The sequence below is a fragment of the Ischnura elegans genome, chromosome 6 (genome assembly GCF_921293095.1).
Source record: "Ischnura elegans chromosome 6, ioIscEleg1.1, whole genome shotgun sequence".
Taxonomy (NCBI): domain Eukaryota; kingdom Metazoa; phylum Arthropoda; class Insecta; order Odonata; family Coenagrionidae; genus Ischnura; species Ischnura elegans.
Genome location: NC_060251.1, coordinates 54,364,912 through 54,383,365, shown reverse-complemented (window position 1 = coordinate 54,383,365; position 18,454 = coordinate 54,364,912). Strand labels below are relative to the sequence as shown.

The 18,454-nt window shown below is 36.5% G+C and overlaps 1 protein-coding gene across 1 annotated transcript; it reads right to left on the bottom strand.

The window, feature by feature from the left end:
- Positions 1-860: 860 nt before the first annotated feature.
- LOC124160715 (protein odr-4 homolog) lies at positions 861-18,397 on the bottom strand. Its single transcript, XM_046536701.1, has 9 exons — positions 18,019-18,397; positions 17,761-17,943; positions 13,194-13,399; positions 12,909-13,077; positions 8,581-8,805; positions 8,284-8,415; positions 8,115-8,205; positions 5,358-5,546; positions 861-2,051 (listed from the first exon to the last, which is right to left on the bottom strand). Exons 1-9 carry the CDS (start codon positions 18,112-18,114, stop codon positions 1,759-1,761), a joined length of 1,584 nt encoding a protein of 527 aa, XP_046392657.1. The 5' UTR covers positions 18,115-18,397; the 3' UTR covers positions 861-1,758.
- Positions 18,398-18,454: the final 57 nt, after the last annotated feature.

The following is an 18,454-nucleotide window of genomic DNA, read 5'->3' as shown; positions in this document are numbered from 1 at the left end:
CCCCACGTCGAACTCTTTTCACCGCTCGAACCCGTGAATTTGATGTATTTCGTCAGCTTGCCTAAAACGGCGCTGCATGCACTAGACGACTAGAGTTCTCATTTTTCCGAGTCAACTACCAACGACGGGCGAGCGACAGTGTATGACGCGAAATTCAAAGTATTCGAGGTATTCGAGACGGTACCTTTGGCATAACTATTCGAGATCTCGAATACTTTCTATTATTCGAGGTATTCGAGTATTCGCGGATACTATTCGCACATCTCTAGTTTCTACCCTTAACGATTAATCCTATTGGTGCAAACTTTTTCGCTGGGGTATGCTTTCATACGATGTTTACTATGCACATATGGTCACACACAATGATCAATATTGTGAAGCAAGGTAAAAGCTCAGCGCATGCACAGTATATGAAAATATGTAGATTTTTCCATTGTTTGCTGTTACTTATGTATGCCATCATTGTACGTGCTTTGTTCCTTTGCCTAAAAATCCTACCATTTGACCATTAATTCCAAGTTCCAGGTTTCCCACTTCCCTGGGTACTATCCTTCCCAAGCTACGCAGTACATATTCATAATGAATAGGGCAGAGTCCCCTCCATTTAGTGGCCATTCCCTTTCACATTTTTTCCTTAATTAATGCGGACATTAATCCTCGTCTCTTTATTTTCCTCATTTTGGGGTGGCCCATCCCTCCTGAGCTCTCCCCAAATAAATCTCATATTATCATCAAATACAGCCAACATTGTTTTAACAGTTTCTGGATGGAAAGGACAAATGGAAAAAGGAAAATAAATCTTTATTTTAAACAGTTTCAACTCAAAGAATTTTCATCTAATTACCAAAAAAATACTGAAATTTATTTTTAAGTTTTATTCAGAAAATATTTTCAACTTCATTCACAGAGGCTTAGCAAACCCTTAAGGAAGCTATATAAATATAATGTTAAAGAAAGCTGCTGGGGTGAAAACCTATCGGTGCATCCAAGATCGGAATACACAATACAAATTATTTTAATATGATATACCATATGCATCCAATATAAAAAACTTATGTCATTGCAATTTAGATGCAGCTTATAATGACCACAAGTAACTCGGTGTCAGAGATTTAACAATGAAAAAAATATATGTACATCCATATGACCAATATACAATTTGTAATCCAAAGTATTACACAGTTCTATCATGAAAAGATCATCCTGACCTACATTTACAAAAAATACATGTACTAAAAATTGAAAACGACATTACATTTTCTCATCGATAAAAAATTAGCTACCTTCCCAATTGAGAGTGGAATGTCACAGCAGCCCAATATGAGACCACTTTCAATTAAGAAAAACCATCTACAAGCAAAAGCTTCTAATAGAAGCTATCTCACTCAAGAATGTGAAGCTACCATCCAAATAATAAAACATATTCTTTTAATTTCCACAGCCACTCCTGCAATTAAGCAGGAATAAAACTAGTACATGTAACTGATAACAGTTTTTCGGCCATAATTTTGAGAATACAGACATGAAGTATGACCATTTTTTTTAAAATCACCAAGTCTGTAACATTTCATTCACCTCTCTTTAAGTTTAACAATATTATATTAAGCCAACAATATCAGTTACTTCATTACATTTTCCATTAGAACCGCAAAATCCAATAAAGAGACTCCATAAATAATTACTTTCCTTACAAAATTAAGATAAAATCTCAAGCTAACTTTGCAAAATCCACCAAGATAAAATATAGATATCAAGAACTCACTGTCTTTTACCAGAATCTGCATTTGAAAATAATACAATAGAAATACCCAGCACCACCACCACAACAGCAGATATAAGCAGCATGAGATTTCTCATTTCCACTGAGGTCATTGAACCCAGTCGCCTGGCATCTCCGGATGAACTTCCTCCCTGATCATCACACGAGGAAAGCACGTTTCTCACTGTATCCACAAGAGTGTGATGGCTACTATCACTAGAACCGCACCCTTTACCTCTGGATGGATCAACTTCCTCCATTGATCTGTGCATCACAGAAAATTCAGAGGCATCTGTGGAGGAAAAATGAAGGCAATAGGGAAGTACACTAGTGTTTCAAATGCACCAAACACATGTTTTAAATTAGAGTTTAGAATAACATAATGTCGTGAAACCACATTGTAAATCCTAATAGTGAATACTTGATTCGAGATGACCGTCCGAAATATGGAAAAATTCAAAGGCCGCTAAAACGGGTGTCCATGTTGAATATTGGCCGTGACGTCACAAGGCAGTAGTAGAAGGCAGCTTCTACGCCGTTTAGTTCTACCACCATTATTGCATGGAAAAATTACTGAATTTGAGGGTATCCGTTTTATGCTGTCATAAAATATCTTCAGAATATATATGTGGATGCTTCTCTTTTGAGTACATGACTTCATCATTGCGTAATATATTAATATTCATTTACGTGTCAACTTCAAGTTTGGAAAGAGTAGTGCGAATAGCACATTGAATCTTTAATAAATAGATGATGGTTTTTCTTTTTCGCTGGGTATATTTTGGCACAATTCCGTTTATCATGCCAAAACCTTTTTTGTAAGAACTGAGTCAAACTAATACACCTATTTCAGACGTTTGCTGCAAGACTTATTCGCTGCGTATGTATTCACGCCGGCCGGAACGTTCGCCCTTCGCAACTAGAATCATGGGATGTTAGCCTTATTTCCGTGCTGGCTGGTTTTTGCAATGGATTGCTGTCCAGGATGGGTTCAAGAAAAGTTAATCTTGGTTGGGAGAAGGAAAATTCCAACGATTTATAAATGGTATACCAAACTTTGATATATTTATGGCCACTGAATTTTTGAAAAAGGAGGACAGGTTCAACGCTCCATAGAAATGCGAGGCGTTAAAGCTTATAAGGGGAGACCACGTACCTTGCTCCGTCTTTTTCAATTAGGGCCTTAGTTAGGCTGTAATTAATTAATTTTCACGCGGTACTTTTCACAAGTTATGTATTAATTCAAAATATCTTTCAAATCAGAATGGGTCAATTGGTAGCGTGTCTGATTCCCACTCTGAGGAACAGGGTTCAATACTTCGTCACGGCAGTATATTTTGTTGCCTTCATTATGATCATACGGCGTCAAGTTTATCATTATTTTTAATTGCAGCAATCAGAGACATGAGACAATTTTTTTATCATCATAATGGCGTTTAGGTATTTTAGCAGTGTCATTACAAACGCAGAGATGCGACGACTACAAGGGTTGGTGTGCGCTAAAATTTTAATTTTTTCTTTGCTTTTACTGACCAACTTCCACATTAAAAATGAAAACCACTCTTGCACGAGTACATACCATTAAAGGCTCGCGGCAAGCAACAATATGCGTACAGACATAATTAATAAGAACACAAAACGAATATAAAATGCCATAATTCTCGAACACTTGTAATTCACATTACTCCAAAGGGAGTTTACTTACTTAGTACCTATCTCAGTACTAGGTACTGAGTACCTATCAGTTTACCTCAGTAGCAGTGCTAAAAGAACCATTCCGAAATACAATTTCAATTAACAAATAGGATGAAATAAAAGTTGATAACCCTGTACCGGGCGAGCTGGCGTATAAAATACGTCAATCTTTGAAAACCAAGGATTTCAACATTGTACGTACATTCTGGGCTAGAATGGTCTCGTGTATTCCTACAATGTACTTTGACTGCCTATATTGCGAGTTTTCAAAGTTCGAGGTATTGTAGCTAATTTTTAGGATCAGCAAGATGAACCCGTCACCAGTGGAGTATAAATTACGCCGCGCGACCTGCCGTGTACCTTTATATCTGAATCACCTATAAATGTACTCATTTCAACAAATAAAGATTAACTTTAACGAAATCGTTTGTTATCATATATGCACATATCATGGGCAAAGTACGCATTTTGCCCGGTCGTGTAACATAACAGTCGCGCCATAATTCTTAAACCAAACTACTTTCAGTTTAAACATTACATAGGTCTACGCGGAAGATGCTATATTTTGACTCAACACACTTTCTGATATGACTGAGGTACCTATATTAAGTAAATTATTATAATGTAAATATCAATTTGATCTTACAATACCTTCAAATGATCTTCAAAATAGAACATCATCGATAGGTAAGAGTCAGGAGCAGCCTTGAACCATTTATTCCGTATGGCTTGTGCTTAAGTCACGGGAATGAATATCTACTCCAGGCTTTTGTTTCGACGTCGAGATGAAATTTGGAACAAAAAATCATTTATGATTCTTTTTTGAATTCATATTTTCTGTACTAGCCGACATTTTTAGGAAGCAAACTCCACCGATTCCCGGAAACTCTCGCCGCGCTAAAGAAGGCGACGGAATACCGCGTTACTCCACTGGTGACTACTGCCTTGTGACGTCACATCTCAATCAAGATGGAGGCACTGTGTTTCAGCGCAACATGAAATTTTCCGACTTTCAAAACGTTTTAAAGTGCATACCCCAGATGCAGGAAAAAAAGTGACTATACTAATGTTTCTTTTTTAGGCTAAACTTTCAAATTCAGCAATAAAAAAAAATTAGTGCACTTCCCTATTTAAAAACACGGAGTGTCCATTCATAGAAAAGGCAGATAAGTTACAGCATGCAAATGAACTTGGTATGGCAACTAACTATAAGTGGTCCTCAACTTTGGTATGTTCGTGTAATTCACACTAAGGCACATTCATAATTGACACCCTTCACTCAACTTAGGCACGCACAATTCGGAATTTCAATGGCAATGAGTAATCAATTTTGAAATTTCTCCCCCAACATATAGGAGAAGATACTAAACCTGGTATACCTTCCACATTTTATTTTCACCAATTGTGGTTGAAACATTGTATACCTTCATCAAGGTAAAGTCATCAACCTAAATTCTTGAATATGACTCACTGATGACTTCAGGCTTAACTGGGACCTTTTCATTATGGAAAATGAAAGAATAAACTCTGTTAGGTTCACTAATATATTTGAAAAAGCACAACCCGGACATCATATCTGACAATGTAACTATGTTATGAAACCCACAAGATGCTTTTTAAAATATATTAGTTAAAAAGCATCTTGTGGGTTTCATAACATAGTTACATTGTCAGATATGATGTCCGGGTTGTGCTTTTTCAAATATATTAGTGAACCTCACTTAGTTCATCCTTTCATTTTCCATACTAACTTCATGATCTTCAAAAAATAATAACAAGAAGAAATTTATATCCAGCTGTGCCTTTCCAATATGTATATCTAAGCTGAACACTTTAAAATCAATTATGTAATTCCTAATTCGTGGCCATGCATTTAGGAGAATTTAGCAGCTTCAAAACATACCTGCTGCAGGTTCCACACACTCCTGCACAGAAGAAGAGTCCACATTCAGGGACAGCAGTTCTCGGAGTGAAATGAGAGCTTCAGAAGGGCCTTCTCCAGGGAAGATGTACTCTAGCAACTCCACTCGCCCATCCCAAGCAGGTAAAGATACAAGTACTTTCCTTGGAGGCTCATGAAGGGTTAACCGATCTAAAATAAACCAATTCCAATAACATGGAGGTAATATGAACACTGACTCATACGTATTTGAAGAGGAATAAATGAAACTTTTACTTGCAAAAATAAATGCCAGTGATAAAGGGTGAGTTTAGAAATAGGGGAAGCTTCATCCTTCAATGAGAGCAACAATCAAGAATTCCTCTCCATTTTCACTTTGTATGCTCCTCAAATAAAATCTGCTGTATTTCCATGGGTCCTGAATTTCACTAACAGCTAATAAGGCAGCAAAATTATATACATAGTAAATATGGATTTATTAAATTGTACAGCTCTTATTTTTGTTTATAAGACAATATTTGATTACATATTTTTGGCTCACTCTCTAAAACAAAGAGTCATACTAATGATACATCATTGTTATCAGAAAATTGATGGCAGTTTCTGTTGAATTTCTCACTAAATGCTTTGTAATTGGTCTTTTTCTTACTTATGAAACATTAGCTATGAAACGGAGAAGAAATATTGCTGTGAATATTGGTTGTTACCCTCCAAAAAATTTCTGAGTATCACCAAAGTAAAACAAGAGTGAATGTACACTACAGTACTCTCTCACTAATACAAGCAACATTATTGCAAATTTCTCGTTTTTACGAAGCAAACGATTTTATCGATCGTTCGTCCAGACAAAAAGGCTAATCCAATCTACAGTAAAAGAAACGTTATTACGAAAACACTAACCCCAGTTCCGATCCCGGGGCTTATAAAGTGAACATTATTAAGAGGCTACAAGAAGAATCAACGGTGTTTATACACTATCTATCGGTATTTTAAAGATGGATATCCACCCTTCAGTATCCACACAACATCAATTAATGAGATCCATTCCTATGGAATCGTGGTGACCAATTAATTACCAATCATAAATTACAATCAGTATGTCCCCTTCTTACAAACATTCGATGTACGAACTTTCAGAGATACAAACATTCAAAAATTCAAGTGTGCCCAATATTTCAAATTTGGCACCTTTGGTATTGGCCGATGCAACAAAGTGTGGCGTAAAGGAACTTGTACTTTGGGCACAGTCAGCACAAAGTGTAAATTAAATCCGTTATGAAGTCACTACCTGTTGCGCAATTCGCCCGTTCTTCCTCCCCGCAGACTGCGCATTTTAATCGGCTCCACCCGCGTCGCAGGCAAGCTATATCAGTTTGTTACAATAGTGAGTTAACGCAGATTAGTAACGCAGTGTTGCATTCTGCAGGATAACCTCACTTTACGATGTCTTGCACACGTTTATCAACTTTCAAATAAGCCTTTGGAATGCATCCTGTTTGTATGTCAAAAATTTACAGTATTGGTACATAATTTAATCGCGTGCATCATCATCTGAAGCTTTTCCGCAGTGCGAGTATAAGTACGGGGGATTGAAGAGAAAAGGAATTTTTGCAAGGTTTCTTTTATTTTGCAATGATTCCAGAAAGAAACGCTCTCACGAAGTTCGTTATTACAAGCCTACTGTTTTTGGTCCTGTGAACTTCATATTAACGAGAGTTTACTGTATCTACTTGATTATTTCACTATGAAAATCAAGGGCAGTTATGGGTATATTGCTACTACTGTTTCTATAGAGACACTGTCACTGGTAAATTCAAAAGTGCAACAATAGATGATCTTATGTTGGTGGTGGTTCTCGGGTATTGCTGTGTAGATAACATTTTCACTCCTCCTACTGGGAGTGTTATCAAGAGAATGGAAGGAATTTATTCTTGCCCTGAGCTTATATATGTTTTTCGTTACCCATTGTTGACCCGATTTTGAATTTTAGGCGATAGGCGTTGGTCATTATATTGGGCCAGGAACTCTCTCCATATACGGCTGAGGTTATATCCATCCTCCCTATTGAAGTTGTTTTTCGCTATCTCGATGGATTCACGTATAAGACGCGGATAAACAACAACCAACATAGATAAAAGAAGCTGTGAAAATCTTCAGATGAAAATAGATGATCTTACTGAAAATAATGCTACAGCAAAAGTTCAATGATAATACTAACAAACGTACATAATAATAACAGAAAACGGGAAATTTGAAAATCACTTCCATGTACCACTCTCATAAGGCACAATATAGTGCTCATATGAATACTTTTCTCCCCTCCTCTAAATGATGGTTAATTAAGTCTCCTCCATATCTACGTGACTTACGTATACCATATCCAGCAGGACTAGCAAATATCAGACTGAAAAAAGTCTTCACAGCAAATCACAGCTTGAGAAATAGAAGGAAAAGCTTATGTGTTGCGGGTTACATATCCTAGTTATTAACTTTTTATTGTTAATATAATAATTATTTTGTTAATGGCCTCCAGGCCACAGACATAATTTTTCTCGCACAAAATATATTCCAATTTGTTTACTTACACACTAAATTTAGTGATATACATGTATGTCAAGCTTAGACTTAGAATAAAGAAGTTATTCTAGGACTGACCCTAATGAAAAGACTAGCATATACGATAGCCGAGTGAAAAGCTACATTTAAATTAATTGAGTTAAAGTCAAACCATTTTAAGATAGTAATCTTATAGTCACTAACCTTCTGGGCAGCCTTGCTCCTCTTCAATTAGAGAATCCCAGTGCATTTCAAGGCGAGAGTATAAAGAACGCATGATATCAGTCTTCACAGCCTAAAGGAATACGATAAAATACAATATCATTTATTTTGGAGATAACAGGAAGGAAATCATTTCGCTTTTGCTGAATACCTTTTCTGCTTCTTCCACAGTGGCTTTCTGATGAAGGAACACTCTGCACGCCAGAACACCGACCAATCGTACTTCTCCACAACAGTCTATGGTAGTAACTCCAGATGAATCAAAGTTGTCTTCAGTTGCATTCTAATGAGTGAAAAAGTATTATTAATATACCAACTTTAACATTCAATTAAAAATTTAAACAAAAGAAAGCATGCCACTGATCCAACTGACATAATATTAAAACATTAAACGATGAAATGAATAATTTTAGAACACAATGTGGTAATTTAAGATTAGGAAACTCACACAGGGCATGAATAAGTTAACTTCCAAAGGAAGAACATTCTTTTTTGTAGGAGATGGCTGAGGTGATGACGACCCTTTGTTCTTCTTTCTTGAAGCAACAACAATCTCTTCATCCTTGGAGTCAACTCCTCCTATACTTTCAACAGGATCAGATGACTCTCTAGGTTCACCTTCAATTAAACACCGCGCACCCTCAATATCTCGGCTAATATTCCCCACAATATCCTGTAATGTAAATAAATACAATTCAAAATTTATGCTTCACGACCCCTTATTATATATATATATATTTTTTTTAGATCACGAGATGTGGGTCAATAATTGACCCACATCTCGTGATCTAAAAAAAATAAATACAATAAAAATAAAATAACACATACCTATACAGAAACTTTCTACATGACCTAAGTTAGACTTATATTAGGTGGCAGCTGCTATATAGGATAGTGCCTCCACATATTTGACAGTTTCTCTTCAAATTTTTTATGTGAGTACTACTGCAGTGACAGAAAATACCTTCTTCTGGTCATAAAATGCAGAAGTAGAGCAAAGTCAAACATGAGTTGCAGGTGGCCAATTTTCGAGAAGATGATCTTGAAGAGGGGGTCTCTACATTATCATCATTACTCATCAAATTGATAATGTAAAGGAATTTGGACCAGCATGATGACATAACTTATGCATAACCATAGAGACTAAGGCATCAACACCACCTCCAACTCCATCTTGAGAAATTGACAGTGGCTGAGAAATGTGTCCAAAAAATCATAACATCCAATGGGAAGAAACCACCCATAACTAAGAAGATCCAGAGGTTGTTGGGACATAATAACTAGGGGACTTCAAATATTCTAAGTGGACACACCACCTCGCGAAAAAATTATTGCATGCCGTCTCAGCATTTACACTACTACAATGGATTTCTGTCTGATGCATACATTCTTATCTACCAAACGCCATTTCAGCGGCATGCCCATTTGATACTCAGCTTCATCCAACTTCTTATTTTCAACAGTTAGCTCGCTTTACCCACACTCCTACTGTCAAGTGCTAGCGGACAATCCGAGGCATTTTACAAAATACACGGGCTTCTCCACCGGATTTTCTTCAATTACTTTCAGTCCAACTTTCAAAGTTCTCAAGAGATAGCAGATGAATTCGAATTGCTAGCAAAGAGAAACCAAATATCCTGAGAAAATATCCCTTCCTATGTGACTGTAACAATAGAGATCTATAGCACAACTCATAAATTGTAACTTGATATATGTTTTCGGAAACAAATACTGCATCAACTTCCGAGAAGCTCTGCTGCTATTATCGAGTCTTGCCAGAATGCTAAGTCTCCATCGTATTTTGACATTTATTTCCTTGCGTAAAATGCTTAAATAAAGTCAGAAATGTGTCGCGTTTGGTCTTATTCTTCTTTGAATTAAATTAAGAAAGAAGAACTTTGTACTTTCACATTAATATTTAATCACGACCATGGTTTCAACGTTAGACGTCATCATCAGGTGAACTCTACAGAGGTCCATCACATCCTTTTATACCAGGCTAGGAGGGGGAGGGAGGAAGGTAATTAGGTTGAAAGGATTGGTTAACAGAGAAGAGGGAGGGGGGAAAAAAACCTTGGTCATGAGGTTTTTTTCCCCCCTCCCTCTTCTCTGTTAACCAATCCTTTCAACCTAATTACCTTCCTCCCTCCCCCTCCTAGCCTGGTATAAAAGGATGTGATGGACCTCTGTAGAGTTCACCTGATGATGACGTCTAACGTTGAAACCATGGTCGTGATTAAATATTAATGTGAAAGTACAAAGTTCTTCTTTCTTAATTTAATTATGAATCGCTTTCACCAAGTTACGCCTCAAACAATTAATTCTTTGAATTAAGCGCACATTACTAATATTTCAATCCAATAAAGGTGTAATATGAATTGCCGAACATCTTTTGGGCTAATAGGTGATTCATGCAGCAGTTGACCTCCATAAACTTGGAACTTCGAAGCAGGTAAGCAGAAAAAGGTCAGAGGGGGAGAAAGAGGGAAGGGTGAAACACGATTCTATTATTCTCCTGTAACTTGATATTTTCTTTTGAAGCTTTTCATTTATGGTCTTCGTAATACGAACCCTGCGCGAGCTGGGACCTTTTCATCTTTTGTTTGATTTCGGAGAGGTGGAAAGCATCAGAGGCCGAGGGCTGATGGATGGAGGGGTTAGTGGATTTTGGGAATTGTGCTACATAGTTACTATCCCACGGCACTGAGGTTCTCCTGGTGGGGGAAACCAGGGATTTTCGGATTTTTTCACCCAATCATTTTCGGTTCCCCAAGTCGAACTCTTTTCACCGCTCTAATCCGCGAATTTGATGTACCTAGTTCGTCAACTTCCCTATAACGGTGCTGCATGCACTAAACAACTAGAGTTCTTTACAATATTCTGAGTCAACTACCAACGACAGTGTACGGTGCGAAATTCAAAGTATTCGAAGTATTGGAGAGCGTACCTTTAGCATAATTATTTGAGACCTCGAATTTCGAATACTTTCTCGTATTCGAGGTATTCGAGTATTCGCGGATACTATTTGCACATCTCTAATAATAACCAAAGAAGCAATACAGATCCAGCTTCACCCCAATCACATGAATAGAGATCAAGGACTCCGTTTAAACAAAACTTCGAACCTGACCACAAAAAGAGCAGAAAAGCCAACAACAAAACAAACCATTCAGGGCCCAATTAAGTGAAGGAGGTGGTGTATATATGCTAGAATACTACTGACATTGGCATCATCAGCCCTGAAGATGTTGAGTCTCCCAACAAAACGTTGGCCAACAACATGCAGACCTTAAACCCGTTGGAAACCAGACAAGAATTCATTCATAAGGGCATATAACTGGGATTAATAATTGAGATTTCAAAATCTATATTTATCATAATTAATACCGATTTATCTTAAATTTAGCTCTATTCTATTTATCTAAAAACATTAAATTAACAAAAAACAAAGTAAAAATATTTTTGCACAAATTTTGAAACTTCAAGGTAAAAATTCTGACAGAATATTTCAACTGAATTAGATAAAAAATCACATCCATATCGCTAATAAAGGTTAGCAATTCATTTCCAGGTAATACAAAGCTCCAATAAAAAGTAGTGGAACTATTACCATATTTTGACTATATTCCCATATTTTTTGGCAATGCTGACGTAAGTGAATGACCAATTGACCATTGACCAATAGCTCAGAATACAATGTGACCCGATAAGAGCCTATGCTGATGGCTTAACTTAGTGGCACCTACTTCTAATAAAAATGAGTAATAGTCACTATATGACCTGTAGCAACCGAGTAATGATTAGAATTTTTCTAATCCTTGGGAGAGGACAATGAACTCACTGGAACCTGTTGATTTCTGTTGATACTTAAAGAGGACAACTTAAACTATACATTGAAGCATGTTGTTTCATAAAAAAGCAATATGAAATTGTGATTACCCATTACATTACATCAAATGCATAGTGTGAAAATTCAAATTGGTTGGCTGTTAGGATCCCAACCCTCTACCTCAATAGCCCATCCTAATCTGAAAAGTAAATTTCCGCTGAATACAGATTACTCACCCACAAACAAAACCAGTAGCACTTCTCCAGGTTACTCTAACCCCTTCTACAGGCAGTAGACCAATACATTGGCTCTTGTGGAAGAGTTGCGGTCTTGCCACTGTACTAGGTATTGTCCATACCGATGTATTGCCCCAACTTTTTTTTACAACAGTAACAATTAATTCATACTGGGTCCTTTATAAAAATAATATTCAACCCCTATAATTTTTTCATGATTTTGAACCCCAAAAATCTTCAGTATTGGTAAAATTTTTGATGCATAAAAATGTGTTTGCTAAAAATAATTAATGGTCTGAAACCTAGAAAAATTCCAGCAAACAGCCTTGGGAGAGATTTCAAACATCCCACCGGAAAGGGACTGTCATCCATAGGATTAATTTAAATTAGCAAAAAATTTTTTATTTGCCAGCATTATTAAAATAATACATATAATTTGAGAGAGGCATAGGGAAATTCCTACCATAATTTTCACCAAGTGTAAGAGAACAGGACCATACTGATACGAATGTAAGATAACATATGAAGCAATCCCATGAAAGTTCTATTAGATATTAGATTAGGATCAATGAATACATTAAATCATAAGTAGGAATACCACAAAAAATGGAAGTCAGTGTTTAATTTGTAAAATAAAAACATATTTTGCATCACCACTGACCTCAAACTACGACATCAAAACAAAAATCAAAATAATAGAAATACACATACCATTATTAGCCTCTTAAGTGGTTTTACAGATGAAGACTGTGGCAGAGGAAACCACTGATCAAAACCCATATGGCATTCTAGGTGATGCCACTTGGTTGGAGAAGACAGGATTTTCAAGTCAGCAGGTCGAAACACAGATGAATTTAAGTCAACAGATCGACACACAAACCTAAAATGGGTAAGAAATCAAAAATTTTGTCTAAAAACAACAAAAGATATTTAAAAATTTCAGAACTAAGCATAAAATCCAGTGAAAAGACCGCAACTAAAATCAGTGAAACTCACTTTTGTGTAACAGGATTGTAATGTAGAGCAAGTTTTTCCGTAGAAGGGCCATCCCCATGCAAATAACTGTGCTTCATGAAGTGCTCTCTTATTTGAACCAGAGCACATCTGACACGGGTTCGGTCACCACTGTCTTCAAATGGATCAGATTTACCCACAGTAAAAATACCCAGAACCCACATTCCTCCAGGGAGCATTCTGGTGACCTATAAGATATCAATTGTTACTTAATGATATAAGCAAGGCTGAAGAGGATTTGAGTTCATCACAATGTGAAATAATTATTTCTCACATAGGCACTGCATGAAATATAAACTCACAAATACTGAAAAGATGGTTTAATAATAAAAATCATATTTTTTTATCACTAACCAGGTCAAAAACATGTATGTATGTACAGTAAAACCTCTATTTTACACTTTTGAGTGGACCACTTAAAAAAAGTGCAAAATTGAGGATATTGTAAAATAGAGTATCATTGTTTAAAGACGGTATTGTTCGGAACCTGATAAAAACTGTGCAAAATCAGGGAAAATGTATAATGGGGGAATGTAAAATCGAGGTTTCACTGTATTTAGTAAGAGAACTGTTATATTAGGAAGAGAACATGGGCAGTCCTCCTTGAAAATATTGGAGGATTAAGATTCTAATAATTATTTTAGTGACATTGTAGGCAACATAACTACACATGAAATTACAGTTGTATTGTATGTAGTTTATTTTGAGTTTGTCACAACGTGTAAGAATAAAGTCACATAAATAAAGTTGAGTACTTAATTTGAAGTGAAAGAAGTAGTTCCCCATTTATTTAAGAAGTTTTAAACCCAACCAATAACTAATAGGGTATGGGCCCAGAATGTGAATACTTGAATAGGTGATCATTTGAAGTTTCCACAAACAATGTCCAAACCAACTGAACTGGACTGAAGTTTGAACTGAACATGGATATAGTGGAAGAGTTATGAGATGGTGGAATGCCTTAACTAGATGGGGGTAATTTTTATCCGTGGTCTAAGTTAATACAATTAGATTTAGTTGAGAAAAATTGCTGAAATGCAGTGTACCCCCGATTTGATACAGAAGAAGATGATGACCTAACTGTAGATCAAAAGAGACCTAATAAAAAAGCACCGAGGTTTTTCTGGAAGCAGTACAGAGTACAATGAACATATTGGAGAATGTAAGTTGGCTAAAGAAGCTTGGTACATACTGAAGAAAATACACAAGTCATTCACACTGATGAAGTGTTTGACTGCTATGAGGCAAATTTTTTACATGATTAAGAAACCAGATCAAAGCATGTACAAATATATGGCAGAAATACAAAGATTCACCAGAATAAAAAGTGCTGGTTATGGTCTAGAATTGAATGAAAGGCAACTAGCTGGACTATAACTAGCTGGTCTTCTGCAAAATAATTATAAATTAACGATAGCAATTCTGGAAGGAGACCATGAGCTTACAACACAGAAGGTAAATGCTGCTCTCTTGCAAGATGATGCCATTGAAGAAGAACCAGCACATGAAACATTAGCATCATCTGTCCATTATTGAGGCCACAGTAATGACATTGAGACATGATCAGCTGTGAAAAGTAGACAGCCAGAATCAGCATTCCCATTCCCAAGTAGAGCAGAAGAATGAAGAAAAGAAGTGCAACAAATGTGAAAAATTAGGACACTATAATAGAAATTGTCTGGATTATAAGAGAAACAAGTGTAATTACTAAGGCCATTTGGCTAAATAATGCCGTATGAATCTGAAGAAAATCATTAGGAACGACAAAATAACAGAAGCAATGGAGGAGAGAGTAGAAGTGATGATGGAAATACAACGAGAAAAAGTGTCTACAGTATCAGCTGTAATTCTAGTGACAAAAGCAGGAAAAAAATGACTTAATATAGGACTGCGGTTTTACAGACTACATCTGTAATGACTAGTCTATGCTTATATCAATGAAGGCGACTAGTGGTTACGTGTCAGTGGGCAAGGGTCATGTTCTTGCCAGAGGTATAGGCACTGCATTGTTTGAAGTAGCTAACAATTGTGGAGGTAACTCTCTGAGTTTGCAAGAGACACTATATATTCCTGAGTTAAATTTTAACTTGCTATCAGTCGCTAAGTTAGTGAAGAAGAAAATATTTGCAACATCCTTCGAAGGCGGCTGTGAGGTAATATAAGATGGGAAGGTTATATTCTCAGCTCCAGAGAGGGGGGACTATATATTGGATTTAGTAATGAGAAATGAAGAAAAGAACAATGAAAGGTCAAGGCAATAGCAACAAAAATATGAAAGAAGTAGAAAACAAAGGGGAATGATGTCCAGAAAGTTGTTCTCCAGAGAAGGGTAAGAGTATTGGTGTCAATGCAACAGCTTTGCAAAGTGTTGTAGACTGGCATAGTAGTTAGTGTATTAGGTATGAATAAGGAATTAAGAAGATACTAGCAATTACAGTAGAAGGTAACGGGAATGAAAGTGTGATGGTTGTTTTGTTGATAAAACTACTAAAAAAAAGTTTTCCAAAGAAGTCAGAGAGAAAAACTACTCAAACATTAGAGCTAGTACACAGTGATGTGATGGCGAAATGTGTGAAATCTATGGGCGATTCTCAACATGCCTACATATACATTGATGATTTCTCTCAACACCTTGACATTTTTCTGAAAAGGAAATCCGAAGTTTTAGAATGTTTTCAAGAATACAAGGCATAGGTAGAAAATAACAAACATGGAAGGATAATTTTGGCTTGGCTGGCTCACGGTGTAGGACAGTATGTGAGCAAAGAATTTGATGATATCTTGAGAGAGAATGGTGTTGTCAAAATAAAAATAGCGAAGTATTCACCCCAGCACAATTGCACAGCAGAGAGGGAAAATTTGACATTAGCAAATGAGGTGAGGTGCATGTCGGTTCAATCTGGTTTGCCAATAACATTTTGGGCTGAAGCTATGAATTACATGCGTTGTGTTAAGGCCTGGTTACACGGTATATTAACATGTACAAGCTAATGTACGCTTGCGTGAATGATTTTGGTGGAACGGAACATGTACAAATGCATGAACCAAATTAGAACAGGCTTTATTTTCTGTGCATGCATTCGCACAAGTAGGGTGGTTATACGGTGCATTTTGGCATTCATTCTCGCATTCATGCATTTAGACAATAGCCCATACGTGTTAATGTATTGTGTAACCAGGCCTTTAGAAATTTGTTTCCATCCAGGTTACCTATTTCTGAATTCCTTTGTTGTTGTGGGAAGGTAGATATGTCTAACTTCCACCAATTGAAGCCTAAATTTATTGAACTTATTCGGAAGGTAGAGAGTTAAAACTATTAATGATTATGAGTGCTAAGGCTGATTGTATGTAAAGTACGTGCAATGTATGTAGGGGGCACCAACAAATGCCGTCCAAGAGCAGTTGAATGTGTTCTTGAGGGCATTGAAAGGGGAAAAAAGGGATTCAAAGTATGGATTCCATCACTAAGGAAATTTACCACTGCTCGTAATATTGAATTTAAAGAGAGTTGTTTTCCATACGCAGAAAAGTTGAAAAAACCTTAAGTGAATTCAATGACTAATATTAATGTATAATGTAAGACGAAAATAGAAGGTGAACTAGTAACTGACCAACATTTTTTTGGAAATGATGTATTCACTAGTATCAGTTCAGATTCTGCAAGTATCGAAGGTTTTCAAGAAAATTTACTAGTGCCTTAAATTACTGCAGAATCAGAAATTCCACTCTTGGATTTTAGTGCAAAATGTAATGAAGATGTAGATGTTGAACAAAATTGTTGGGCTCAGGAGTGCTAAGTTGCATAAGCCACAAGTGTGTAAAATATGAAGTGAAAGCCAAATGGCTATGTCCATTGAAAGAAGTAATTGCATGGATTTATATGATCCTATATCTATAATTGATGCTTTAAAGAGTGAAAATTCTGCCAAGTGGATGAAAGCAATGGAAAAAGATATTAATCGGTTAGAAAGTAAGAATGTATTTACTGTTATTCACAAGCCAAAGATAGAAACAGTGCTTGGTAAGAAGTGGCTGTTCAAAATAAAGCACTCAATATGGTAAAATTGAACGTTTCAAAGCTAGAATTGTTGCTAGAGATTTAAGTAAAGAGATTTAATTTTGACAAAACATTTTCTCCTGTAGTAAAAAAGAATCTGTACGAATGCTTTATGCAGTTCCAGTGATGAAAGGATAAGAAATTCGCCATTTAGATGTTCTTACTGCTTATCTGAATAGCCATGTATTCAAGGTTTTAACCCAACCAATAGCCAATAAATCAGTGAAGGTAGCCATCAATTAAGCTAAAATATTATATGGGGATTTCATGAAACGTGGGAAAAGGATACAATAAAACCCTTAAGCGAAGGAATCGCGATATGTACAGAAAACAGTACGGTTGCATAACCAGAGAAAAACTGCGATGCAAGCACTTGAATTAGAGCGCTAGAGCATTTTTGATAGTCACTCATTTCATAGGAAAATCTCGAAGGTAAAGTGGTACAGGAAATGAGAAATGAACCATCAAATCAACAGAAAATGAAATACTGACGTGCTTGGCATGGTCAGCCACCCAGTTTTCCTCGAGGTCTTTTATTGAAGTTATCGGCTTCTCAGTAGACTCTTTCTCTTTATCTCCAAATGGATTGGTTTCTATAGTTTCTTCTTCAATATCTTCCTTCGCTGGCCGAGGAGTGCGAGCGAAATGCACCACGTAATCTCTTTGTCCAGCACTCTGCGCCACAATAAAAAATACGGATGAGTATAATGATTATTTACAATTCTAAGCAAATGTAATACTGTTACCAACCTGCCCAAGAATCAAACCGACAGCATAAGCGTTTGGGCTTGCAAACTGGGAGATGTGAGGAATAAGATTCTCCTCTAGCACAACTGTCCTCCCCATTATGTTAGACTTTTATATCTATAGCAAAAAACCGTGCGTCCCACACTCAGCAGCCAAAACAGCAGTTAAATACAGACGCACAGATAGTACTGGATGGTACTTCGAGTATATCATTCGTTTAGGACGGGACACTTACTAAAAGTATTCAAACCAAAGCTCTCTAGATTCAGGGAGGTTTTATCTAATCAAATATTAAGTTTGTTTTCCTTCACTGCACAATAATTGGACAAAACATACAAACGACACGATACCGAACCATCCACGATGCACGCCACGCTTCATTCAACTTTCAGTTGCGCCGAGTTTCGAAGTTTTGAAACTGTGTTTGTTTTCATATTGA

Coding starts and splice junctions, on each gene's coding strand:
- LOC124160715 (XM_046536701.1), bottom strand. CDS start 18,114: ATGGGGAGGACAGTTGTGCTAGAGGAGAATCTTATTCCTCACATCTCC. Junction 17,944..18,018: donor TCGGTTTGATTCTTGGGCAG/GTTGGTAACAGT, acceptor ATTGTGGCGCAG/AGTGCTGGACAAAGAGATTA. Junction 8,806..12,908: donor CACTTAAGAGGCTAATAATG/GTATGTGTATTT, acceptor TTTACATTACAG/GATATTGTGGGGAATATTAG.